This window comes from Mustela erminea, chromosome 1 (assembly GCF_009829155.1).
Source record: "Mustela erminea isolate mMusErm1 chromosome 1, mMusErm1.Pri, whole genome shotgun sequence".
In the NCBI taxonomy this organism is placed as follows: Eukaryota; Metazoa; Chordata; class Mammalia; order Carnivora; family Mustelidae; genus Mustela; species Mustela erminea.
The window spans coordinates 69,227,952-69,241,442 of NC_045614.1; the positions used below are offsets into that span (position 1 = coordinate 69,227,952).

The 13,491-nt window shown below is 35.7% G+C and overlaps 1 protein-coding gene across 2 annotated transcripts in view; it reads left to right on the forward strand.

Moving 5' to 3' along the window:
• Window positions 1–13,491, forward strand: part of TOPAZ1 (testis and ovary specific PAZ domain containing 1) — a 132,523-nt gene that overhangs the window by 88,840 nt on the left and 30,192 nt on the right. For both annotated transcript variants that reach the window (XM_032308531.1, XM_032308602.1), the window contains exons 14-17: window positions 2,802–2,868; window positions 3,907–4,081; window positions 4,791–4,891; window positions 6,888–7,053. In XM_032308531.1, the coding sequence (XP_032164422.1) occupies window positions 2,802–2,868; window positions 3,907–4,081; window positions 4,791–4,891; window positions 6,888–7,053 (509 nt within the window). The remainder of the gene's footprint in view (window positions 1–2,801; window positions 2,869–3,906; window positions 4,082–4,790; window positions 4,892–6,887; window positions 7,054–13,491) is intronic.

The following is a 13,491-nucleotide window of genomic DNA, read 5'->3' on the forward strand; positions in this document are numbered from 1 at the left end:
GATCACAAGTAGGCAGAGAGGCAGGCAGAGAGAGAGGACGAAGCAGAGAGCCCTACGCGGGACTGGATCCCAGGATCATCATGACCTGAGCCGAAGGCAGAGGCTTAAAGCCGAAGGCAGAGGCTTTTTTTTTTTTTTTTTCTTTTCAAAGGCAGAGGCTTATCCCACTGAGCCACCTAGGTGCCCCGAGTCATAGTTATTTTTTATTGCATCTGGATTTTGAGTCATAATTTCCCTGCACCAAGGTTTTGGAGGAGTTCACACATGTTTTCTTTTACTTGTATGGCTTCATTTTTGTAGTTAGGTCCATAATCTATTTGAAATTTATTCTTATGTGTGGTGTAAGATAGAGATCTAATTCTTTCCCCAGTTTTTGTCCAGCTTTCCCAGAACCATTTGTTAAATTTGAATGATTTGAGATGCTACCTTTATCATATACTAAACTTCATGTGTGCTTGGGTCTGTGTCTGGACTTTGTATTCCCCTGTATGAGGTCCACAGTGTTTTATTTATAGAGGCTTTAGTAGTATGCTTTAATATTTTGTTGGGATAATCCCCTGCAAAATTTTTCTTTTCCATGTCTTTCTTGCTCTTCTTGCATATATGTTTTTACCACATAAACTTAGTATCAACTTCCTAACCTTATATAGTAGCTTGTTTGTATTTTTATTGGAATTACATTAAATCTATGAATTAAACTTAGTAAGAACTAACATCTTTATAATATTGAATTCTATTAAAGAACATGAAAGTTTTTCTGTTGTTCATACTTTATGTGTCTTTCAGGAGTGTTTTAGAATTTTCCTCTTATAAGTATTTAATCTTTGTTGCTATTGTAAATGAATTTTTTTGTATCATTATGTGCTATATTTCTTTATTTTTTTGTATATATAAAGGACATTTTGTTTGTAAATTTTATATTCTGTTAATTCTCTCTAAAGTCTTATTGTTTGAGCTAGTTTCATCTTTGAATCTGTGGGCATTTCCAGTTATACTATCATATCATTTGTGAATAGAGATTGTTATACTTCTTCTTTTCCATTGCTATGCCTATAAGTAATTTGTCTAATTGCCTTGGCTCATACCTCTAGTACAGTATTGAATAATAATGGATATAGTGGACATCCTTTCATTGTTCCTGATCTTAGTGGAAATATCTCTAGAATTTTCTCATTAAATACAGTCATGTCTTTAGGACTACAGTACATATATTTAATCACTTTAAGGAAGTATCTCTCAGTTTCTATAAATTTAAGTGAATCAATGTTATCATTGCCTTTTTAATATTTATGGAAATCATGATTTTTTTTCTGTTAGATTTATTAAAATGGTATATAATACTGATGGATTTTTAAATATTGAAGTTACCATATAGTTGTGAAGTAAATACCACTTTGTCATGGTGTGTCATTTTCTTAAGGTGGTCTTGGATTCTGTTTCTCAATATTTTTTTAATTTTGTGGTAAAATACACAATATAAAACTTACTATCTTAACCATTTTTAAGTGTTCAGTTCAGTGGTATTAAACACATTCACATTGTTGTGCAACCATCATTCCCTAACTCTTCAATTTGAAAAACTGATTTGCTTGTTAATATTTTATCTAGCTTTTGCAACATCATTATAAGTAATATTGTTTTACACTTTTCTTTGTTCTGCCTTTATCTAGTTTAAGTATCAGTGTTATTTATATTTGATCCATAAAAGGAATTAGGAAGTTGTCCTTCCTTTTTAATGCTCTGGAATAATTTATTGAGCATTGGGACTAAATAATCAAAATTGACCCCAGAGTTGGCAGCTATATAGAACTCTTAGTTTAATGGTACAGTCTTCTTTCTCCTTTTTCTTCTTTTTCTGTTTTCAGTTGCCAAATGATGCTACTTTTTAAATTTTTGTCTTTTTTTTTTTCCCTTTCCCAGAAGCTATGCATTTTATAGATTGTGTTCTTTAAATCACAAACTTCTAAGTTCATTTTATGTGGTTTGTGTTCTAATTTACTCAGATATTTTTTTTTTTTTAGCATTTTCAACCTTACTGTGGACTTAGTCGCTGTGGTAGTATATTTTTAATCAAAAATTTTCAATCAAATATTTTAATCAAAAATTAAAATTTGGGCGCCTGGGTGGCTCAGTGGGTTAAGCCGCTGCCTTCGGCTCAGGTCATAATCTCAGGGTCCTGGGATCGAGTCCCGCGTCGGGCTCTCTGCTCAGGGGGGAGCCTGCTTCCTTCTCTCTCTCTCTCTCTGCCTGCCTCTCAGTGTACTTGTGATTTCTCTCTGTCAAATAAATAAATAAAATCTTTAAAAAAAAAAATTAAAATTTAATCAAAAATTTTAATTAAAAATTAACATTTTTAATCAATGTTAAGTCCTTCCTGTTCAGTTTTCCACAGATATTTTTTGCATTGTTTTTATTTTGGTCTATTTCTGCTTATCACAAATCTTTGTTGGGTCAGCAAAGGTAGAGTGGGAGTAGGAAAGATCAAATACTGGCTTTAATGATTTTTTTCTCTTTTTATCCATAATCATTTTGAAGCTTTGGCATTCTCTGTCTTAAAGTTACCTTATAGGCTGAAAGTACGGTTTCATGTGGAACTTGCTTTTTCCTTCTTGTTGCCTATGGTTTGGGGAGAAATAGTGTGAAGTAGATATCTATGCATTTGCTATTTTCTTTAGCTCTTAAGAATTTTTACTACATTCCTTCTTTTCTAGTCTCTTAGATATAAACTATAGAACAAGTGAATTAGGGGCAGTAGTGACTTTTGGAGGATAAACATAATTAACCCTTTTCTATTGTTAAAGGTTGCAGATGAGGCAATTTAAAAAGAACTGGAAATGTGATTTAGATTCAGCCTTGAATGAAATAGAGGTATGACACTTATTTTTTTAAAATAAATTGCTGGGATCTCTGAAAACCAGTAATAAAGAAACTTTGAATAGAGGGAAACGTTTTTTTAAACCCTCTTGTTAGACAGAGAAAATTCTCAAGGGCAAGAAGTCTAATATCTTTTTAACACTTTGAAATGCAGACAATTTCTAGAGTTATGGACTATTCTAAAAATAATTGTTCAGTTTCAAAATTAACATATTAAGGTATAGTAATCTAAGGCTTATTAGCCTTTAATTCTTGTCGCCAGACAGACTTGGTGCACAAGAAAGTTGGCTTTCTTACCATAATCCACAGATGGCTGCAGTATGTGAAATGATAGTGGAAAGCCAAGGTCAGTGTGCCCTCTCCAGGCATTTGGGGTATAAGAAATAGAGAACTTTCAAGATGATTTTACTGTTTAGTTTAAGATCGTTTTTATACTCCTCTAGGAATTGTTGGTCTAGTCTTAATTAGTATTTGTATCTTTGAAGTAATCTTATGTTGGTGTGGAAAAGTATTTCTTGTTTATAATAGAAAATAATGAGAAGATGTTAAGTTTACTGAAATTTACTTTGTAGTCCCTTTCATACAAAAAATGTAGTGCCCAAAATGATATTTGGGCCCCAAATTATTAATGGGGCCAAATAATAGCAAAATGCAATCTCTAAAAGTAGTAAAATAATGTATTTCTCCAGAGACAGCTCAAACTATATAGCTTATCATCTGTTTTCCATAAAACTTATCTCCATTGTCTAGTTCAGGTTTTGGGGTGACATCATTAAGTACATTATGAAAAGGTTATTAAAAGAGACATACAATGCAATCTGGAACTTACAGAGACTATGCCATAGTCAGAAACCCAAATTGCACAATAGCAAGTTATTGGTGGTGTAACACTGTCAGTAAGTTTTTGAGATCTACAGAGATTGTTATTAATTTCTATATATCTAATGCCTACATGTGTCTATTCCATAATACGTTTTTATAAATGACAGCTTTCTTTCTTTTTTCTTGTTTTGTTTCTAATAATTCTGATAGCATTGTAAAGAAAAAGGTGACTGGATCAAACTGGGAAATTTATACATTAACATAAAAATGGGCTGTGAAAACTTTGCAGATTTCCAGAGATTTTGTGCTTATATTGCTGAAACATTAACAAAAGACTGTAAAGAAGAGAGACCAGGTGTTCCATTTTGTGAATTTGCTGAAACAGGTAAAATGTCACTCTTTGGGTTTAAGTATTGTGTGTATTAGGATGGTGCAGTGTTTTAACAGGAATGTAAAGCTCTTACCATTTTCCATGTTGGGGATAATTTGATATTGCAGATTTCAGATACTTTTCCTTCTCTTTTATAAATCTTTCATCTTTTTATTATGAAGTTAGATTATAATGATATAAGGTCAAGAATTGTTTTAACACCTCATGTTTCATTTTCTTATCTGTCTTTTCATTCAGATTGGTAAAACTATTGCTAGCAAATTGTACTGGAACACTTGAATTTTTGAATCATTAAAGTCGTTACTACCTTCACTAGTATAAGTCAATAAAATTCATGTGTTTCTGAGACTTTTTTTTTTTTTTTTTTTGTATGAGCTCTTCACTGCTGTATTTTTTTAATCAGAGGTCAGCAAACCTTTTCTGCAAAGGGCCAGTAGTAAATATTTTAGGCTTCATGCTATCAGATGTGATCACATAATCACATAGTTTTCTTTTCCTTTCAAGCAACCCTTTAAAAATAGGGGAACCATTCGTAGCTCACAAGCTATACTAAAACAGACCATAGGCCTGATTTGTCCTATAGGCTGTGGTTTACCAACACCTGGTCTTTCTTCTAGTGTCAATAATTTCTTATCAATTAGTCTTTGCTGTAATTTTAAGTGACTTTTTCACTTTTTTTTGACATGCCTACTTTGTGTTTCAGTTAGCAAAGATCCGCAAAATAGTGAAGTAGATAAAACTTTGTTGGGAAGAATTGGAATCAGTGCTATGTACTACTATCACAAGCTGTTGCAGTGGTCCAAGGTATGTCATTAAATTTTGTTTGGGGTTGGTACAGAGTGTATTAATTTAAAATTTTTCTAACAATATAGTTAACCCTGCAAATTAGAAATTTCCTAATTATTGTTATAAGTGGCAAAATGAGTCCCAGACTATTAGTATATTAGGCAAATGTGGAAAGGCAGTAGCATGAGACCAGTTACCCTGAATAAGTATCAGAAGTATGCTAAGTATCATATTTATTTGAAGCAACTTTCAGTACAGAGTTTTGCTTCCTCTTAAGGATTTATAACATTATAATTTTGCATAAGTTCCAGACACCTTTTTAAAGATGAACTCAGGGAACTCACAATTAACAGAACTCCTTAAAAATCAGCTCCTGGAACACTTAGACCATATATCTTGATATCTACCTTTGAAGTTTAGCTCACCTTAGAAGTGGTCTGTTATTCTGGACCATACTGAACTACCATTCTTTAGATTTCTCTGAGGTGACAGGTGGTTGTAGATTCAACAAAGTGAAATAAAGTAGAGGACAGGAAAAATCTAAAATAGGAAGGAATTTCTGAGGGATGAATGGAGCAGTTGAGAATGTGGTCAGTACTGAATCGGCTATTATAATGTATCTTTTGCTGCTTCTTCTTATAAAATAAGGTTATTTCATAAAGAAATATGTTCAATAACATATAAGTACATGGCCACTCATACACATACAAATTCATTGATTTTTTAAAATTAAAAACAACAACAACAACAACAACAGAATCCTTGTACATAAGGTCTCCAGTCTTTAAGGTCTTCAGAAGGTTAGCATTCACTATGTGGTGGTAGGCCTGCAATGGACAGAATATAGCTTGTCCCTAGTCTCATAGTCTAGCTTAAGTTTCATCGTAGCATTAATTTCTTAGATATTTAATGCTTGGGACATTGAGGACTACATAACACAGTATTTTTGACAAAGATTGATTTTGTTGAAATTTTAGAGTGTATTTTAATTTTGTTCATTGTGATTATTTCTTAAGAGTCTGGTGAGTTTGTGCCTGTATTGTAATTTAAAATTTTCAGTATCTTATTTGGAATGAATATTTTATTTATTTTACTTAGTATGAATTTTTTTAGTGAAACCTATTCCTTTTGAACACAAAAGTAAAACCATTGAAATTAAGCTAGAGCTATTTCCTTAAAAATGTATTCATTTCTATAATCAACTTAAAAGTACCTTAACATCACAATATGGATCTAACTCAAATAGGATAGAATATAATATAAAACCAGGATCCACAAACTAAGAGCCCAATCTGACCCACAGCCTGTTTTTGTATATCTCAAGAGCTAAGAATGTTTTTTACATTTTTAAGGCATTAGAAAATTAAAACAGCAACAACCAAAAAGAATGTGAATCTGACCAAATGTGACCTGCAGAGCCTAGGTGTTTACTATCTGGCTAATTATAGGAAAAGTTTGCTGACCTCTTATATAAAAAAATACTGTATATCTAATTTCTGATGTCCAAATGAGATATAATCTTTATGTAGACTATGTGAAATAATTAGTCTGTTGAATAAAAAACAATTTTCAGCCAGCAGTTTTATTCTTTTCTTTTCCCTACTATCATTCTTTATGTAAATTTTATAAGACATTACCTTGATTTTTCTCTTTCTCTCCCTCTTGGCTCTTAGGGTGATCCACAGAAGAACAAAAATGTATAGTTACTAGTTTTCCACTTTAGGGCAAGAAATCCTTTCTCCAAATGAAATCTTTAGGGGAAGCACAAGTATAAAAACGCTTGGAAAGGGGTGTTAGCAGGGTGAGGATTAATATGAGGCAAAGCCTTGCTTCCTCCCCTTCCCTTATCTGTCTCTGTTGCAAAGCAGGAGGGCGTTAAGGGAAGAGTCTTTTGAGAACCATCTGTCTAGAAGGATAATTCAAATTGGGTAATTGACTTCTGTATAACTACTGATGTTATATTTCTGTGATACTCTAAATGAGTAATACTCAATATTCTTTATTTTTACTCTAGGGAAGGAAAGTCTTAGATAAATTATATGAATTAAAAATACATTTCACAAGTTTAAAAGGACTTACAGGGCCTGAGAAGCTAGCACCAAGATGTCAAATTGTGAATATTGCAGCAGAAATTTTTCTAAAAAGTGGAAGCCTAGATGGTGCCATTTGGGTATTGAGGGGTAAGTTATGATATATGCAAGCATAACATAATTTGTTGTTATAAATTCTTGTGTATGTAATTACCTTAAATTGATGTTGAATTGTGGGTGGTAATTTGGCCTAGTAAACCTTAGTGATCATGTAGGTAGGAAAGGTAGTTGTGTAAAATGGAAGGAGAAAGTTAACCTTACTTTTTTTTTTTTTTTTTTTTTTGAGAGACAAGGGAAAGCACGAGCTGGGGCGGGGGCCATGGGGACAGGGGGAAGGAGGCTCCCTTCTGAGCAGGGAGCCAGATGCAGGGCTCCATCCCAGGACCCTGGGTTCACTACCTGAGCTGAAGGCAGATGCTTAACAGTCTGAGCAACCCAGGCGCCTGAAAGTTAACCTTACTTTAAAGAAAAAATTATATTGACCTTCTATTGAAAAGCTAGTTCTTACTTTGGCCTAGAAACCATACAAAAATGCTTTACCTGGATTATCTCAGTTCATTTTCATAGAAACCCTATGAGTTTAGAATTAGTACCACTCCCCCCCCACCTTTTTTTTAAATAAAAAATGTCAGAGACATCAAGCAACTTGCCCAGAATGAAGTAAGAAGTAAGAAGTGGAGGCTGAATTCAAACCTGGACAGTCCAGCTTCAGAGCCCAGGCTTCAGATGCTATCTAAGATAGGCAATTCCCTATTGTAATCTGCATAACTCTTATCTTTGTACATATAGGCAAACATAAGTTCAAACCAAGACAAGTAAAGCTCATTTTCCTAGTAAGTCAACCCATCTAACAGAAATTACAATGAAATTAAGCCAGTAGAAATACTTAAGATTAGTTTGCTATGAGGTAAATAAAAATTTAGAGAGCACACTGGTAACATAGCATGCTTTCTAATGGTAGCTCTGGCTACTTAAACCATCAGGAAGACTTTTTTTGTTAAAATGGGATAACAATGGAGAAACCTCAAGAATCTCTGGATTTAGGTGAGAAGATGGAATATATACACAAGTAAAGCAAATAGATAACGTTTACACTAACATAGAAACACATACCAGCACACATATAATGAATATGTAATTAATACATTCATATTCAAATAACATTTATGAATATGTAATTAACATATTATTTATATGTTTTTTAAAATTTATTTTTTATTTTCAGTATAATACTATTCATTATTTTTGCACCACACCCAGTGCTCCATGCAATCCGTGCCCTCTATAATACCCACCACCTGGAACCCTGACCTCCCACCCCGTACCCCTTCAAAACCCTCAGATTGTTTTTCAGAGTCCATAGTCTCTCATGGTTCATCTCCCCTTCCAATTTCCCCCAACTCCCTTCTCCTCTCTATCTCCCCATGTCCTCCATGCTATTTGTTATGCTCCACAAATAAGTGAAACCATATGATAATTGACTCTCTCTGCTTGACTTATTTCACTCAGCATAATCTCTTCCAGTCCCGTCCATGTTGCTACAAAAGGTATTCGTCCTTTCTGATGAAGGCATAATACTCCATAGTGTATATGGACCACATCTTCCTTATCCATTCGTCCGTTGAAGGGCATCTTGGTTCTTTCCACAGTTTGGCGACCGTGGCCATTGCTGCTATAAACATTGGGGTACAGAAGGCCCTTCTTTTCACTACATCTGTATCTTTGGGGTAAATACCCAGGAGTGCAATTGCAGGGTCATGGGGAAGTTCTATTTTTAATTTCTTGAGGAATCTCCACACTGTTCTTCAAAGAGGCTGCACCAACTTGCATTCTCACCAACAGTTGAAGAGGGTTCCCCTTTCTCCACATCCCCTCCAACACATGTTGTTTCCTGTCTTGCTAATTTTGGCCATTCTAACTGGTAAAAGGTGGTATCTCAATGTGGTTTTAATTTGAATGTCCCTGATGGCTAGTGATGATGAACATTTTTTCATGTGTCTTATAGCCATTTGTATGTCTTCATTGGAGAAGTGTCTGTTTATATCTTCCACCCATTTTTTGATATGATTGTCTGTTTTGTGTGTGTTGACTTTGAGGAGTTCTTTATAGATCCTGGATATCAACCTTTTGTCTGTACTGTCATTTGCAAATATCTTCTCCCATTCCATGGGTTGCCTCTTTGTTTTCTTGACTGTTTCCTTTGATGTGCAGAAGCTTTTGATTTTGATGAAGTCCCAAAAGTTTATTTTCGCTTTTGTTTCCTTTGCCTTTGGAGACATATCTTGAAAGAAGGTGCTGTGGCTGATATCGAAGAGATTACTGCCTATTTTCTCCTCTAGGATTCTGATGGATTCCTGTCTCACATTGAGGTCTTTTATCCATTTTGAGTTTATCTTTGTGTACGGTGTAAGAGAATGGTTGAGTTTCATTCTTCTACTTATAGCTGCCCAGTTTTCCCAGCACCATTTATTGAAGAGACTGTCTTTTTTCCACTGTATATTTTTTCCTGTTTTGTCGAGGATTCTTTGACCATAGAGTTGAGGGTCCATATCTGGACTCTCTACTCTGTTCCACTGGTCTATGTGTCTGTTTTTATGCTAGTACCATGCTGTCTTGGTGATCACAGCTTTGTAGTAAAGCTTGAAATCAGGTAATGTGATGCCCCCCATTTTATTTTTGTTTTTCAACATTTCCTTAGTGATTCGGGGTCTCTTCTGATTCCATACAAATTTTAGGATTATTTGCTCCAGCTCTTTGAAGAATACCGGTAGAATTTTGATTGGAATAGCATTAAAAGTATAGATTGCTCTAGGCAGTATAGACATTTTAACAGTGTTTATTCTTCCAACCCAAGAGCATGGAATGGTCTTCCATCTTTTTGTGTCTTCTTCAGTTTCTTTCATGAGTGTTCCGTAGTTCCTCGAGTACAGATCCTTTACCTCTTTGGTTAGGTTGATTTCCAGGTATCTTATGGTTCTTGGTGCTATAGTAAATGGAATCGATTCTCTAATTTACCTTTCTTTATTTTCATTATTAGTGTATAAGAAAGCCACTGATTTTGTACATTGACTTTCTATCCTGTCGCGTTGCTGAATTGCTGTATGAGTTCTAGAGTTTGGGGGTGGAGTCTCTTGGGTTTTCCATATAAAGAATCATTTCATCTGCAAAGAGAGATTTTGATTTCTTCATTACCAATTTAGATATCTTTTATTTCTCTTTGTTGTCTGATCGCTGTTGCTAGGACTTCTAATACTATGTTGAACAAGAGTGGTGAGAGTGGGCATCCTTGTTGTGTTCCTGATCTCAACGGGAAGACTGCAAGCTTTTTCCCATTGAGGATGATATTTGCTGTGGGTCTTTCATAGATAGATTTGATGAAGTTCAGGAATGATCCCTCTATCCCTATACTTTGAAGCATTTTAATCAGGAGCGGATGCTGGATTTTGTCAAATGCTTTTTCTGCATCAATTGAGAGAACCATGTGGTTCTTCTCTCTTCTCTTATTGATTTGTCTGATCACATTGATTGATTTGCGAATGTTGAACCATCCTTGTAGTCAAGGGATGAATCCCACCTGATCATGGTGGATAATCTTTTTAATGTGCTGTTGGATCCTGTTGGCTAGGATCTTGTTGAGAATCTTAGCATCCATATTCATCAGTGATATTGGTCTGAAATTCTCCTTTTTGGTAGGGTCTTTGCCTGGTTTGGGGAGCAGGGTAATGCTGGCTTCATAGAAAGAGTCTGGTAGTTTTCCTTTGCTTCAATTTTTTGAAACTGCTTCAGAAGAATAGGTGTTATTTCTTCTTTGAAAGTTTGGTAGAATTCCCCAGGGAATCCATCAGGTCCTGGACTCGTTTTTTGGGAGGTTTTTGATCACTGCTTCAATCTCGTTACTAGATATTGGTCTATTCAGGTTGTCAGTTTCTTCCTGGTTCAATTTTGGGAGTTTATAGTTTTTCAGGAATGCATCCATTTCATCTAGGTTGCTATGCTTATTGGCATATAACTATTGATAATAACTTCTGATGATTGTTTTTACTTCCTTGGTGTTCGTTGTGATCTCCCCCTTTTCATTCATAATTTTATGAATTTGATCTTTCTCTCATTTCTTTTGGATTAGTGTGGCCAGTGGTTTATCGATCTTGTTGATCTTTCAAAAAACCAGCTTCTAGTTTCATTGGTCCGTTCTACTGTATCTTTGGTTTCTACCTCATTGATCTCAGCATTCTAATCTTGATTATATCCCTTCTTTTTTTTTTTTAAAAGATTTTATTTATTTATCAGAGAGGGAGAGGGGGAGAGAGCAAGCACAGGGAGACAGAATGGCAGGCAGAGGCAGAGGGAGAAGCAGGCTCCCTGCTGAGCAAGGAGCTCGATGTGGGACTTAATCCCAGGACGCTGGGATCATGACCTGAGCCAAAGGCAGCTGCTTAACCAACTGAGCCACCCAGGCGTCCCGATTATTTCCCTTCTTATGTGTGGACTTGGTTTGATTTGTTGTTGATTCTCCAGTTCTTTAAGGTGTAGAGACAGCTGGTGTGTTCTGGATTTTTCAGTTTTCTTGAGGGATGCTTGGATGGCTATGTATTTCCCCCTTAGGACCTCCTTTACTGTATCCCATAGGTTTTGGACCGAAGTGTCTTCATTCTCATTGGTTTCCATGAATTGTTTCAGTTCTTTGAGCTCCTGGTTGATCCAAGCATTCTTAAGCAAGGTGGTCTTTAGCTTCCAGGTGTTTGAGTTCCTTCGGAACTTTTCCTTGTGATTGAGCTCCAGTTTCAAAGCATTGTGATCTGAGAATGTGCAGGGAATAATCTTAGTCTTTTGATATCGGTTGAGTCCTGATTTGTGACCCAGTATGTGGTCTATTCTGGAGAAGGTTCCATGTACACTTGAGAAGAATGAGTATTCTGTTGTTTTAGGGTGGAATGTTCTGTATATATCTATGAGGTCCATCTGGTCCAATGTGTCATTCAATGCTCTTCTTTCTTTATTGATTTTCTGCTTCAATGGTCTGTCTATTTCTGAGAGAGGCATGTTAAGATCTCCTACGATTAGTTTATTCATATCAATATGACTCTTTATCTTGATTAACAGTTTTCTTATGTAATTGGCTGCTCCCATATTGGGGGCATAGATATTTACAATTGTTAGATCATCTTGGTGGAGAGTCCCTTTAAGAATGATGTAGTGTCCTTCTGTATCTCTGACTACAGTCTTTAGTTTAAAATCTAATTTGTCTGATATGAAAATCACTACTGCAGCCTTCTTTTGAGGCCCATTGTCATGAAAGATGCTTCTCCATCCCTTCACTTTCAGTCTGGGTGTATCTTTAGGTTCAAAATGGGTCTCTTGTAGACAACATATGGATGGGTCCTGTCGTTTTATCCAGTCTGCAGCCCTGTGCCGTTTTATGGGCGCATTTAGGCCATTCACATTGAGGGTGATTATTGATAGATATGTTTTTATTGACATCGTGTTAACTTTGAAGTCTTTCTTTCTGTAAATTGTCTCTATATTTCTGTTCAATGCTATTCTTGGGCTTTTTCCTCTTTTATAGAACCCCCCCTTAATATTTCCTGCAGTGTCAGCTTGGTGGTTACATAGTCTTTTAAGCCTTGCCGGTCTTGGAAACTCTTTATCTCTCCATCCATTTTGAATGGCAGTCTTGCTGGATAAAGTATTCTTAGCTGCATGTTCTTCTCATTTAGTGCTCTGAATATGTCTTGCCAGCCCTTTCTGGCTTGCCAGGTCTCTGTGGACAGGTCTGACGTTATTCTGATGGGCTTTCCTCTGTACGTAAGGATCTTCTTTGTCCTAGCTGCTTTCAAGAGGTTCTGCCTGCAATTATAATTCTTCATTCTTACTATTAGGTGTCTCGAGGACTTTCGAGAATCTGTAATCTTGGGGGGAAACCTTTCGGCCTCTAGTACATGAACGCTGGTTCCATTCATGAGATTCAGAAAATTTTCATGAAGAACTTGTTCCACTATATCTTCTAGACTTCTTTCTTTCTCCTCCCCTTCAGGGATTCCAATAATTCTGACATTGGAACGTTTCATGGCATCATTTATTTCCCTGATTCTGTTTTCGTGGCTTCTAAGCTGTTTGTTCCAGGCTTCCTCCTGATCTTTTTTCTCTATCTGTTTGTTCTCCAGATCACTAATTCTATCTTCTGTCTCAGTTACTCTAGCATTGAGAGAATTTAGATTAGATTGGAACTCATTGAGAGCATTGTGAAGCTCATCCCTGGTAGCTTTCAGCTCTTTATTGAAAACATGATCTCTGGTCGTTTTCAGTTCAGCCCTTCAATTCCATTTGGTCACCCATGACTTTCTCCAACCTAGCTATTGCTTGGATAATTGTTAGCCTGAATTCTCTTTCCGACATATTGTTTATGTCCATAGCCGTTAGCTCTGTTGCAGAAGTTCCATCCTCTGTATTTTTCTTCTGTTGGGCATTCCTCCTCCTAGTCATTTTGGTGAGAGATGGCTGAACGGGTGTAGCTGGATGTATTGACTATGG